This window comes from Myotis myotis, unplaced genomic scaffold, assembly GCF_014108235.1.
Source record: "Myotis myotis isolate mMyoMyo1 unplaced genomic scaffold, mMyoMyo1.p scaffold_m19_p_3, whole genome shotgun sequence".
Lineage (NCBI taxonomy): Eukaryota > Metazoa > Chordata > Mammalia > Chiroptera > Vespertilionidae > Myotis > Myotis myotis.
Window position 1 is genome coordinate 136541354 of NW_023416335.1, and position 15191 is coordinate 136556544.

Here is a 15191-nt window from a genome sequence, read left to right on the forward strand (position 1 = left end):
CTAGTCATTCAGTGGGGACCCGGGGTTCCATGGCTGACTTGGCCGACTCTGATCCCTGCTACCCCCAGTCCTCCATCCAGGGCGACTTCAACTATAAAAGCTGCTTGGCCTCCAGGTAGGTCACCCTCTCCATGGCTCACCAGGTTTGGTTTCTGCGCAGTTGCCCTGGGAGGTGGATTTCCGGGTTCCCAGGGAGAGCCCCTCTGATCCAGACTCCCAGAGAGAGCCGGTTGGGGGCTGAGTGCTGGCTGACATCTGCGGTCGCCCCACCAGCCCCGATCTCCCCTGCCTGTGGCCCTGCCCCTCACTTCCTGATCTCAGATCAGGGGACCACAGGCACCTCAGTCCCCAGTCCCCAGAGTGCCGCCATGCCTGCAGCCCAGCCCCTCCCTTTGCTGTTGCAGATCAGAGGGCTGTAGGCACGGCTGCACCCTGGGGCTGCACCTGGTGCCCAGGGTGCTGCCATGCCTGCTGCCCGCCCCTCCCTTCGAAATTGCAGATCTGGGGCTGCAGGCACGGCTGCACCCGAACCCCAGGGGCAGCCGTGCCTGTGACCCCGCTCCTCACTTCCCGATCTCAGATCAGGGGACCACAGGCACCTCAGCACCCGGTGCCCTGGGTGCCGCCATGCCTGCAGCCCAGCCCCTCCCTTCATGATCACATATCCAGGGGCCGCAGGCACGGCTGCACCGGATGCCCTGGGTGCCGCCATGCTTGTGGCCCCGCCCCTCCCTTTACCATAGCAGATCAGAGGGCTGCAGGCAGGCTGCACTGGATGCCCTGGGTGCCGTGGTGCCTGTGGCCCAGCCCCTCCCTTCCTGATCGCATATCCCCGGCCGCAGGCACGGCTGCACCTGGTCCCCGGGTGCAGCCGTGCCTGCGCCCCGCCTCTCCCTTCAAGATCGCAGATCAGGGGACTGCAGGCACAGGGGCACCCGGTGCCAGATGCTGCTGTGCCTGGGGCCCTGCCCCTTTTTTTGCCATCGCAGATCAGGGGGACGCAGGCCAGTCGGCACCCCTAGCCCCGGTGGTCCTACACCCCTGCTCTCTCTTCCTCCAATTGCCATGGCAATCACCTGCACCCCTGCCGGAGGTGTCCCCTGGCCTGCTGGGCTTTCTGACAGCATCACTGGCTGGGGGGTGGGCACCCCCACCCCCCAGTTCTTGCCTGCCACCATTCTTCCCTCTTTCCCCTTTTGCCTCCAATCATTTCGCCTATGTATGCAAATTAGCCACCAACTTGGCTGGCAGTTAATTTGCATATCGCCCTGATTAGCCAATGGGAATTGTAGCAGTCGTACGCTAATTACCATGTTTCTCTTTTATTAGATAGGATGCTTGGCCATCTCTTTTTATAAGTGATATTGAGATATAATTGATATACAACTTTGCACATATGTAATATGCACTTTTTTTTAGTTTGGACATGTGCATACACTCATTATAACATCACCACAATCAAAGTACTAAACTTATCCTTCACCTCCAAAAATGTTGTGTTCTTTTGTTGATTTCTTCTTATTAATTTTTGTTAACCTTAGTATGTTGTATAATAGATCTCTCGAACTCATTCATCTCACATAACTGAAACTTTATATAATGTGAGCAACAACTCTTGATTTCCCCATCACCTCCACCCCCCCCCCCCCGCCCCCCGAAGGCACCAAATCTCTTATCTGATCTCAGAGGCTAAGCAGGGTAGGGTATGGTTAATACTCAGATAAGAGAGATTAAATCAAATGTGACTTTTAAAAAAGTACAATATTTATTGATAGAAATGTAGCATGTTTAAATTTTGAGAGCAGAACTTTCATTCTAAAACATCCAAAAATTCCTGACAGTGGATAAATCTCACTTGAATAAGCAGATGACAGAGACATGATTAGTATACAAAGGTTTACCTTTATTAATTTCATAATCAGCATTTTTTCAAAGCATTTTAATACTTCCTATATATAAAGCAATGAAAGTAGAAATATATTCCTGTCTTAAGATATTTCATAAAAAATAAACATTTATTGAAACTGAAGAAAGGGACTCATTCATAGAGCTACTCTGAACTGATTATTTCTGGGCCCATTGGAGTATTAAATTTGCTGTGACTCTCGGAATAACTTGGACTCCTTATTCTTGCTTTTTTTTTTTTTTTTTTTTAGGGGGCGAGATAAATACTAGTCAGTTGTTCTGCCCTTAGGTGAAGGCCAAGTCAAATCAGAGGTTTAGGATCCTGGGGGAGTGATAGTGGGGAACATCATAAAGGAAGCCTCTATTCTATGCCAAGATGCCATTTATAATAACCCATACCTTTAATAAGTCCCATTTTTTCCACTGTGAGACATGTTACAAGATAAACAGAAGCATATTAAATAATTTAAGAGTTTATTTGAACAAAAATGGATTCATAGCCAGCAGAGTCAAACCGGAAGTGGTCCTCACCACCACTCCATGATCAGAGCCGGAAAAGACTTTTAGAGGTTTCCCCACCATCCCAAAGTAGAGCATTCCTAGAGAAGCTTTCCTAAGCCTTGATGGCATAAAGCAAAGAGTATTCCCTGCTTTCCAAAGTGCGCCTTATTTCTCAATTTTTATAGTTTCCCAACTAATGGATAAGTATACAAATTTAAACTATTGTGGCTGGAGAGTTACTTAAGTGGAAATTGTAAATCCCTTCTGTTCTAGTTGCTTTTTTTGGTTTTGTTTTTATATTGCAACCTCAGTGTAATCTAAGCATGAATTCAGCTTAATTAAAATAAGTATGTGTGCAGAAGCAAATTATGTGTTGGTATGGTGAGACTTCTGTGAGTCTCACTCTTAGAATTGTTAATTGAACTTGGGGTGAAAATAGATGAAAATAATCTTTGTTAATTAAGTGCGGGCACTGTCTTAAAGTCATTGTTAAGTAGGGAAAGGCAAAAATGAACCTGAAGACCTCAGAATGCAGATCCCTGGAGAATTAACATGAGGCCTAGATATGATTTATTTTTAAAAGTAGTTGGGCCCTAACCGGTTTGGCTCAGTGGATAGAGCGTCAGCCTGCAGGTTCAAGGGTCCCAGGTTCGATTCTGGTCAAGGGCAAGTACCTTGGTTGCGGCACATCCCCATTGGGGAGTGTGCAGGAGGCAGCTGATGGATGTTTCTCTCTCATCGATGTTTCTAACTCTCTAACCCTCTCCCTTCCTCTCTGTAAAAAAATCAATAAAATATATTTTTTAAAAAGTAGTTGGGAAATTTTCAAGGTAAAATGAAATGCCTGTGACACACAGATTTGTAATTTAAAATGATAAGTAATGTAAACAGCATGATTTTAATTCCTAGGTATCGTGGGAGACATCTTCCAACTGTATCCAAATTATTTTGCCAAATCAGGGCAAATAAATTCCCCTGCTATCAGTCCACAGAACAGTAGCAGGACTAGACAAATATTTGGATTGTGTATCCTGTGAATTGTTTTATTATTTTTTTAAATAGCACTATAGCGTAATGCTTATAAACATAAATTTTGAAGGTATCAGACCTGTTTTGGAGATCTGCCAACATAGTTTCTTTTTCTTATGACCTCAAGTATATTACTTATTTCCTCTATGCTAGTTTTTCCTTTTGTAAAATTAAAAACAACAATATCCAATTTATAAGGTTATTGGGAGGATTACATGAGATATTACATGCAAACTGCTTTGCGTGTATGTGGCATATCATAGATGTTCAAGAGATAGCAGCTATTATTATTGCTAGTAGTTCTTAATTACAAATTTATTTTCAAAACTCCTCTCTCTTATTTTTCTTTTTTCCTTAACTTCATAAAATGTCCTGAACATTAATATTTTCAAAAATGAAGAAGTGGGGAGGGGAGTAAAAACTAAATTAATTTACATTTCTTTTCTCATCCTACTTTAAGAATTATGGTAACAGACATAAATCCCTAGACACCCTTGGAATTCCATTGTTCCATCGGTTGTCAATCGAGTCTAAATCTAATGTGTATAAACACAGCATGCAGTTCAATGCACCTGAAACACATTAACTAGACTACAATATACTTGTAAGGATTTTAAGACATAATGAAATTGCCTACTGCTTTATATTTACATCCTATCTCTTTCTGACTTTCATTAAGCTGCTTTGCCATGATCCTACAAGGCTATGTTCTTTTCTTTCTCTTTTTCTTTTTTTTATACATTTTATCGATTTTTTACAGAGAGGAAGGAAGAGGGATAGAGAGTTAGAAACATCGATGAGAGAGAAACATTGATCAGCTGCCTCCTGCACACCCCCAACTGGGGTGTGCCCACAACCGAGGTACATGCCCTTGACCGGAATTGAACCTGGGAACTTTCAGTCCACAGGCCAACGCTCTATCCACTGAGCCAAACCAGTTAGGGCATGTTCCTTTCTTTCTTAATTTCCCTTAATCAATTCTTCTATGCTGAGGACTCCCTTTTAACCTTGGATCGTGTAATATAAACTTCGGGAAATACTTTGTTTATATAGTCTTCTATGCGGATGACTAATTGTCTTCTCCATGCATAAACACTTGATTACTTTTCCATCCAATTTATCCAACTCCCTACAGCTCTTTTTTATTCACACGGTTTGCTGTCATCCACCACTTTATAACATTTCTAGAGTGCCACCCATTTGTCAGCCATTATTATCCTAAGAACTGGGAATGAATAATCAGATATAGCTTCTGGCCTCAAGGCACTCAGTGCCAAAATGGGCGGTCAGAAAACTAACAGCCAATTGTGATAGAGAGTGATGTTTGGATGACATGAGTCATTGGAGAATACTAAGGGATTACATAACTTAAATTCCTGGAAGGTAGGATGGTCTCAGAGCCCATCCCGAAGTGAGTGACATATAAGCTAAGAGTTAGAAGATGACTAAAAGGCAGTTAAAAGGAGGAAGGGTATGTAGGGAAAACCCCCAGTCTACCTCCTATGTTTCTCCTTTATCTCGCACTACTCCCACATCCACAACACTTCTGATACCAGGTATGTGGGAGTTTGTCCTCCACCAAACAATTCACTGAGACAGCTACTGGGTGTCCTACAATTGAGCTCAATTCTCACTCTATCCACTCGGAGTCAGTGTCAGATCTCACAGGGCTCAGTCCCATAAGATTACTCCCATCACATTTTAGATGCCAATGGCAAGTGCAAATTATCACCTGTGCCTCTGACTAATTGGCTTTACATCAGAGGTTTTTTCAACCTCCTTAGGTTGGATGAATATGTTAGAGCAGCTCACAGGACTCAGGAAAACAGCTTCAACTTATGTTTACATGTTATTAAAGGAGATGTTAAAGGATGCAAATGCACAACCAGATGAAGAGATACATATGACAATATCTGGGAGCATCCTGAGTGCAAGAGCTTCTGTCCCTGTGAAATCGGGGTGCATCACCCTCCCAGTACATGGATTAATCACCAACCGGAAAGTTCCCTGGCACCTGTACTCTGGGGATTTTTATGGAGGCAGCATTACATAGGCATGATCAAACAGCTCCGTTTCCACTCCCTCTCCCCTCTCTGGAGAATGGGAGATGGAACTGAAAATGCCAAGCTTCCAATCATAGCTTAGGCCTTCTGGTGACCAGCCTCCATCCAGGAACACACCCAGAGTCACCTCAATGGAACAAAAGATTCTCCCACTGCTCTTATCACGTAGGAATTTACAAGGGTTTTAGGAACGTTATGCCAGATATTGGAGGCAGAGACCAACATATATATATGTATGTGTATGTGTATGTATGTATGTATGTATGTATATGCATATACATACATATATATATATTTTTTTCCTATAGCCTCACAAAGGGTAATCCAAGTGAATAAAAACTCAGTCAAGATGGCATTTCCTATGTGTGTGAATGGAATACCTTCAATAAGCTAGAACACGAAGTGTGGATAGGAAGATAAAGTTGAAGAGGTGACTGGAGGTCTTTGTTATTATGTAACAAAGTTTTACTGTACACCAAAGTTGACTAAGTACTTTATAGCACAAACACTAAAAGGTATTATTATCCCTTATTTTATAACAGAGGAGCATGAACTTCAGTTTAAGTAATGTGTACAAGGTCATATCGTCAGTTACACCTAAAGAGGCCAGGACTCAATCAAGGCCTTTCAAGATTATTTAAGGATGAATAAACTACATGCACATTATTACATGTCTCAAAGTCTGCTTTGAAGAAATCTCAGACTTGGTTAGAAAGCATAGTACAGGTAAACAGTTGTTTTAAAGATGCAAATTTCTATAATGTGTTTAGCACAATCTTAAGCACATTTTAAGAATTTAACAATTCATTGCTATTTTGTTATCTTACTGCATTTTCTTCTTTTTCTTTCTTTTTTTTCTTTTTTGCTAGAATGCAATCTTATTGCTTGATCTGCCTTTTTCCTGGCGGTGTCTGATACTTAGAACAGTGATTAATGAGTATTTGTTGAATAAATGGATTAATACATCTTAAACTCTTGAGAAATTTCAAAATTCGGGAATATAAATTGTATTTTCTCCAAAATCACTTTTTTTTTTAAAGAATCACATGTTTCTGTATATTTCCTCACACCTCAGGTTCTAAGGCAGCAGTTCTCAACCTGTGGGCCGCGACCTCTTTGGGGGTCGAACGACCCTTTCACAAGGGTCACCTAAATACATCCTGCATATCTGATATTTACAGTACGATTCATAACAGTAGCAAAATTACAGTTTGAAAGTAGCAACGAAAATAATTTTATGGTTGGGGGTCATCACAACATGAGGAACTGTATTAAAGGGTCGTGGCATTAGGAAGGTTGAGAACCACTGTAATCTAAGGCATCGATTTTCACTGGTGTTTAGTTTCCTTTTGAAAAGACATTTTACATCATTTGAAGAACTCACTGAAACATTTGCATGAATCTCAACTCTTTTTTCAATAAGAATTTACATCTTCCCTACCCTCTGCCTGGAGAGTTCTCTCCAATACCCACATTGCTGTCTTTGTCCCGTGTCTTCAGGTCTACACTCAGAAAGCACCTAATTCCTAATGAAACTACACCTCACAGCACCTCTCCCCTGCTTTCATTTACAATTTGCAATTATCACCATTTAAAACTGTATACTACTAAAATCAATAAAATATATTTTAAAAAAATGTATGCTACTTATTTTTGTTAATAGTTTCTCTCCTCCAACAAGAATTAAAGTTTTGTTAAGGCAAGAATTTCTTCTTTCCCCTTGATTTGTTTTTCCCCAATGCCTGTTCTCAATGAAAATTTGTGAAGTGAATGAATCTCTCCAGGTTGGCACGGAAAACAGTTGTTCAAAGACCAGGGGATAAGAGAGAATCTGTTGGAAGACATGGTAGAATCCCAGAGAGAGTTTGGTAGAAACAAGGAATGAGAGCTGGGGAATTTTCCAGGCTTGAAAGACCAGCAGAAGTCCATTGGATGGGCTCAGAGCTTCCTTCACAAGCAGAATGCCAGAAAGATAGGAGCACTCAGAGGCCAGAGCTTTAGTTGAACCGCTTTAGTTTTTTGTCTCGTGTCCGAATTCCATCTTCCTCCAGATACTTTTTGCACAGAAATAGTGAAGCTGTAGTACTAGGAACACACAGAGCTCTTATATAAGAAAAATTTTCTCCCATTGTGCCTGGTAAATTATTAGTAATTTTACAAAACCTCCTCTTAGCAATTCCATATGCTGTGTTGCCTTCCATGTTCCCTGCTATAGTTGCAAGGATACTTTTATTATTATAACTATTATTATTATTGTTATTGTTATTGTTATTTTAGTCCTCATCCAAGGATAATTTTTCCATTGATATTTTTAGAGAGAGTGGAGGGGAGAGAGGTGGATGCGGAGGGGAGAAAGAGAGAGAGAGAGAGAGAGAGAGAGAGAGAGAGAGAGAGAGAGAGAGAGAGAGAAACAGGGATGTGAGAGAGACACATCAATTGGTTGCCTCCAGAACTCACCTGGTCTGGGGTAGGGGACTGAGCCTGCAACCAAGGTACATGGCAAGGACACTTTTAGTTGCAGGTGACAGAAAACTATCCAAACTAGTTTGAACACAAAAGGGAAATTTTTGGCTTTTATTGCTGAAATGCCAGAGGTAGAGATAGATATAGTCAATACTATTGTGATAACAATGTATGGTACCAGGTGGGTACTGGGAATATCAGGGGGAACACTTTATAGAGTATATGATCATCTAACCACTTATACTGTATATATGCCTGAAACTAATACAAAATAATATTTAATGTAAACTGTAATTGAAAAATAATATTTAAAAAAAGTCAGGAGAAACCACGGATGATTAAAAAAAAAATGGCAAAAGAAGTTGAAAAAAAAGCTAGAATCAGGAACAGCAACATTCATCAGGACTCCATCTCAGCCCCTGGCTTTCTCCACAGGCAGAACTACAATAATGGCAAACAGCACCCTGATCATCTCCTACCAGCTTATCTTCCATAGCAGAGAGAATCTCCCCCCATAGCTCTCCCAGAAGCATCTCAAAGAACATGCTAATTGCCCTGACTTGGACCATGTGCCCAGCTATTTGCCATCAGCTCTGACCCCTTAATTGACAGTCCCTCTAGGATTAGAGTTGAAAGGGAAATTCGGAAACTCCAATGAAAAGGTGAGATGTTGTTACCAAGGAATATGCAGGGATGGTGGGCACTTAGAAACAAATGTCAACAAACACTTGACAAGTCATGGTTGATCCGCTAAATTGATTGTGGAAATGTCTCCTGACTACATTTCCATGGGCCTTCAATGGATTGAAAATGTATGCACAACTTGCCTATATAAGAATGATACATGCAGGGCTATTTCATTTTGGTTTTCCTTTGATTTACTCCATTTACACTAACATGAAAGGATGTCTCAAACACTTTAAATCTTTATCTTTTGTTATTTCCAGATGAGGTAGTTTTATACACTCATTGTTTTTCCATATTCATTCATTATGTAACTGAACACATTTTTACTGAATACTATGCACATAATAATATGATGCTGCTTCATATGAAAATGTTTCCAATAAGACATTCCTTTGAAAACTATTTTCCCGTGAGATATTATTTGTTCTTCTGCTAGCTAAATAAACAAACCAAGTGAGTAAATAGGGAATAAAACATTATATTTTAATGAGTGAAACACCCACAAAAATAAACAGGGATATTTTAATAAGTGTTTGACAGCAAGGCATGTTTTCTCTGACGAGTGGTGTGTCAGCTGAGTTGTGAAAGCTGGGATTGTGCGGGCTGGTCTGAGCTGGGGAAGGATGTTCAGGCAGGAAGATCGTGTTTCTCAGTTCTGGGTAAGGAAGAGTCTGGTACGTTTAGGCAACAGAAAGGAGGTAATTGTGGCCAAAGGGATCATGTAGGAAGTTAGAGACCTTGTTAAGAAATTTCAATGCAGACTCAATAAGTTGGGAAGACATTGAGGTTCTGTAGAAAGCTGAGAAATGAGACAATATTAATGTACAATTAAAAGAAGAAACTGGCTGCTTTGAGAAAGATTGTAGATGAGCAAGAATGGGAGCAAGGAGGCTAATCATTTAGTGATTGCAGTACTTCAAGAAGTGGCATTTACATCGTTGTTCTTCGTGGTGTGGTGATATGCCCCTAGAAAATGAAATGCCATATGTTCAAGTGCTGGAGCGCATGTGCAAGTTCACTTGGTCTTGTGAACACATCACGGTCCACCTGGGCACTGCAGCAGTGGCAGGTAGCAGTGCAAACACCCAACTAATTTATATATTTTGTTTATTTGATGATTATTGGTTGGTGATTTTCTTTAATTAACTACTATATTTGGACTAGCTGAGCTAAGACAGTGGTCATTAAAATAAGACAGTGAGACCAATTTAATTCTCAGTACTTATGATAGTGCTACAGCTATTTAAGTCCAGCTTATGTGTTTGTTAGTTTTTAAATTGCAGATACATTATTTCTTAGGGTAAATGATTGTGCTAATAATTAGTCTTCAGCTTTCAATCTTTTCATTTATGTTTCGTTTATGCTTTAAAAACACAGACCAATGCAAATTTTATCACATTTCATAAATTAATTTTGAAGGTAATTTCTGATTGAACAACACATGGATCATACTTTTTATTTAGGTACATTTCCAACCTGATAGATACCTTTTCCAAGTAGAAAATTTTTAAAGAAAATTTTCACATTCCTATAAATATTATAAATGTTATTCAACATGCTAGTCAATTTTTGAAATAATAACGAGTAAAACAATGTTTATTTTCTGACTGTGCTCATTAGTTCTTAACCACATTCAAGTAAATTCAAATGTTTTATAATTTATGTTCTTCTTTAGATTTTAAAAGCCTGTCTTTTTATTTTACAGATCGTTGCCTTGCGTGAACAAAATGTTCATATACAAAGGAAAATGGCATCAAGTGAGGGATCCACGGAATCAGAACATCTTGAAGGGATGGAACCTGGCCAGAAAGTTCATGAAAAGGTATGACCCACATAACATGCTCTCACATGGAAATGCTTACTTGCTATACATCATTTGACAGGAATATACAATGCAAAATCCATGTAATAATTATTACATTTTGATTGTTTTGTCAAAAGTTCATGATGATTCCTTTTCATTTATTGCTCTGAATTTGATTCTCTTAAAAATATGTGTGTGTTTATGCCCTGGCCAGTGTAGCTCACTTGGTTGCAGCATCGTCCGGGACACCAAAAGGTGGTTGGTTCAATTCCTGGTCAAGGCACATACCTAGGTTTTGGCTTCAGTCCCTTATCGGGGTGTGTACATGAGGCAACTGATCTATGGATTGGTGTTTCTCTCTCACATCAATGGTTCTGCCTCTCTCTAAAAGTCAATAAACATATTCTTGAATGAGAATTTTTTTAAAATATGTGTGTTTATGCTTATACATATATGAATGTCTCATTACTTACTATTAACTTGATTCTCTTAAAAATAATTCAATCGTGTATAATTAGATACTCAGGACTTTTTAAAATACAAGAACAATAATTTTGATTTATAACTGATATTTGTACAGTTGTCAACAATCCATGATTTATCACTACAAAAACTTTTTGGTGATTTCTTATTTTACTTAGTATTTTCTGTTTGTTTGGGAAGACCTTGGCAGTACTCCTATTAATGATAAATTGCATAAAAGAATATCTAAAGTCATAGGATTTTTACTGCTTTTTTGGAAGGGAGTGATTCTCCGTTTGGGTGGGGCTTAAGCTCAGGCCACGGAAACCAGCAGCCTGTTTGGCCCTTTTCTGTGCTGAACCACTTGTATCCAGCGCAAGAGGAAGAAGGTTCGTTGCTGGTAGGTCTGGAATCAGGTGAATGTGCACATCCTGTGCATGAGGCTCAGGCAGTCTCCTGATCTTTGTCTTCAATAAGTTTTATCTTTGGGTGGAATTCTTTAATCATCAAGATCACATGAATCAGGCAGATAAATTGGTGCCATTGCAAATGTCAAGAGGTTTTAAAACATAGAGATTACAAAGCCACAAAACAAATAGCACTAGACTTTTTACTAGAAGATAAATTGAGCACTTCCTCACTCACCCAGTTGAAATAAATGGAAGGACTTCTTATGTTTCCAAATTCAGGTAAAAAAGCAAAGGAAGCCCAATAAACCAGACTGATTTCTGAGACCACCATCAAGTCTTGTGGTTATGAAGCAAACAGCCCTTTATTTAAGGTTTCATTATTTTAAGCTTTATCCATGTATTTTATAGATCTTAAAATAAATATTAAAATAAAATATAAACTGACAGCTAGATTTTATAAGCTGTATCTCAAATCTGAATACCTATTACCTCTCTTTCCATCAGATAAATGAACTGACACTAATTCAGTAAATAAACCACCAAGATCTTTAGAATAAGGCATTTGCGCATGAAACTAAATTTAGGGAACTAACATTATAATTTTCTATTACTGTTTAATTTTATTTTATGAATACTATATTTATTTTGTATGTATTTTATTTATTTAATTTTATTTTATTGCTGTTTTATTTGAATCATGTCATCAGTAATACAGTGCTATCCCTTTCCTCAGAGAATAATAGAATCCCACTCATTTGGATATGAAAATGGACTTTATAGTCATCTAGTCTTTTTCTTGAAGCCTATAAAATATTGTCTTCTGTAACAATGCTATATTTATAATCACCCAGATTAGAATTAAAGAAAGATGCATTTCAAAGGCATAAAACCTTGACATCTTGTCTACTAAAATAAAACTATTTGATGCTGAAGAATTCTCCTAGTACTTCTGAAGAGGAGGGTTACTCATACAAGTATTGTTTTTTCAAATATTGTTTAAGATATTAATCCTAAATATCCAAGCGTTATGGAATGTAAGAATTCCTGTCAGATTAAATTTTAGAAATTCATTACAGAAATAGGACGAGGACCTATGTGTAACTGGTGTTTTGTCTTGTGGACTCCATAGGTAGAGGAGTATGTATGGAAGATTCTGAATACTTGTCTTTAACTTTCTTTGCCTTCCAGTTTTTTGTGAAGGCATTTCAACCAGTGTAGAGAAATTCTGTGACATTGCTATCTCACCCACTCTTTTTTCCCCTCTTTATTTATTGTTTCCATCACTATTTATCCCACCTATACTCCTGTCCACCTCCAAGCCCCCTGCACTCACCATACCATAGTCTCTGTCCATTAGTTATCCCTGTCCATTAGTTCTTATTTCATTTTTCCCAATACCATTTATCACTTCTATGCCCTCTTTCATATCCTCCTCTTCCCCCCACCCACAATCACCATAGTGTTGCCTATTTCCATGAGTCCTCTCTCTTTTTTTTCTTTTTTGCTCAATTCCTCCACCCTCCCCAACAATCCCTCTACCAGAACTGTCTTCCTGTTCTCTATCTGTGAGTTTGTCTCAATTTTGCCAGGCAGACCAGTTTGTTCATTAAATTCCACATATGAGTGAAACTATATGGTACTTGTCTTTCTTTGACTGGCTTATTTCACTTAGTATAATGTTTTACAAGTTCATCCATGCTGTTGCAAAGGGTAACATTTTCTTCCTTTTTATGGCCAAGTAGTATTCCATTGTGTTTCTATACCATAGCTGTTTTATCCATTCTCCTACTGATGGACACTTGGGCTGTAGAGAACCCAGAAATAAAGTCACTCAATCTTTTTAAAAATTATTTTATTTTTTAATATTTTTGTTGATTTCAGAGAGGAAAAGAGAGGGAGAAAGATATAAAAACTTCAATGATGAGAGAGAATCATTGACTGGCTATCTCCTGCACAAGCCCACAACCTGGGCACGTGCCCTGACCGGGAATCAAATCATGACTTCCTGGTTCATAGGTTGACGCTCAACCACTGAGCCATGCCGGCTGGGCAGAGGGATGATTTTTAAATGCTTTGGAATAATGATATACTAATATTATTTAATGTATTATGCCCCTATCCTCCAAGTGAAGATAAAATATGTCATGTGTACATACTTTTTAAATTTAAAAGTAAACTGTGTTTTAGTTTATATGACACCTGAGATGATTCAAGAAAGCTCTCCAAAAGATTCATTTTTATTACAATTCCTTGCCTGACCTTTTCTCAACTTTATTGTGATATAATTGACATTGTGTACACTTAAGATGTACAATGTAATGATTTGGTAATGCATAAACTGTAAAATGATCACAATAAGGTTAGTTAACACATTCACTACCTCACATAGTTATCTTTTGTGTAGGGAGGGGGATGAGGATATTTAAGATCTATTCTTTTAGCAATTTTCAAGCATACAATACATTATTGCTAACTATAATAGCCATGTTGTATATTAGAGCCTCAGAACTTATTCATTTCCTAACTGCTGACATTTCTTAATAAAATATGAAATAATATCCTAATTAATACTTTATTAATACTTTAATTATCCTAATTAATATTTATCCTTAAGTAAATACTCCTCAATTGCACGCATATCACATTGTAAAGCATCTTTTCTTTTCAAAATTTTTCCCTATAACATGATTATTTAAACTATATCGATATCATTGAATAACAAATACCATAGCATTGTCATTTAAATCCTAACACTTAGTTTTTAACTGAGAACTGCTCTAGAGGTATATTCAAACAAAGAAAAAGATCATATTATTTGGGGGGAGTGTCTATGCAATGAAATTTATCAGTGTAGGATGATTGTTGCATTAGTGTGTAAATTACAAAATGGTTATTGAGGGGAAAATGACAAGCTATGGTGAGGTACTATGGAACAGTCAGAAAGTGACTTGTAAATCCTAGTCACATGGATTACCCTTTGTTTAGGGCAGTAAAGTTACTTAAATTGTAACTAAGTTACAATTTAATTCAGTTACTAGTAATTAAGTTAATAGTCTGTGTGGGTTTAATTAGCCACAGGAGATATTTTATGTGTGTGGCTTGAGAACCCTGCTGACAAAGTAGTTGATAAAAATAGTCTTATAAGAGCACACTCTGAAACAGGCCTATTACTCGTAGAAAAGTTGTGTAATCATTAACATTTTCAAAACAAAAAATGAAAAGAAAATATAAGCTGAACTGAAACAAGCACAAATGTTTTTAATCAGTTGTTCTAGAAGAGCATAAATATTCCTAGGGTAATCAAAATTTTCAGAACACAAAATTTTACCTCATTAGGAGTTCAGACTGAGCTCAAGAGCTTTCTTTCTGTTGCTTTCTAGAGGTCGGTTAATTTGTCAGGTTTTGGTTTTGGTTTTTGTTTTTCAAGAAACATGCTACTCTCATAGAGATAATAACGCTCCATGATCGTATAGTCTGCACTTCCAACTATTTTTTCCTGCTGTAAATGTTTGCTAAGTGACGTGGATAAGCAGAATGTTAGACAGTGATGGCGACTCAGGAGACATAGTCTTTGTAATAAATTCACTAGGAAACTGGAATGAAACATAAATATGCCCCCCCCCCTCAAAAAAAATATTACAGAAGATGGTAAAGTGGAGTCAAAATGATTCTACAGCTTAAAGAAGAGACCAATTATTTCTGACTGGGGGTGTCAGAGAGACAGTGTGGAACACTGATTTGTTTGGACCTGGATGCAAATTCCATTTCTGCCAATTCCTAACAGTGTGCATGTGACCATAGGCTTCCTCCCTGAGCAACAGTTGCAGGGAAATACACACGCGTAACTTACAGCTTTGCTGCAAGGAA

At 38.5% G+C, this 15191-nt stretch overlaps 1 protein-coding gene across 5 annotated transcripts in view; it reads left to right on the forward strand.

Moving 5' to 3' along the window:
• The window catches only part of PPFIA2 (PTPRF interacting protein alpha 2), a 176050-nt gene that overhangs the window by 35879 nt on the left and 124980 nt on the right, over positions 1–15191 (forward strand). For all 5 annotated transcript variants that reach the window (XM_036300686.1, XM_036300690.1, XM_036300688.1 and 2 more), the window contains exon 4: positions 10354–10470. In XM_036300686.1, the coding sequence (XP_036156579.1) occupies positions 10354–10470 (117 nt within the window). The remainder of the gene's footprint in view (positions 1–10353; positions 10471–15191) is intronic.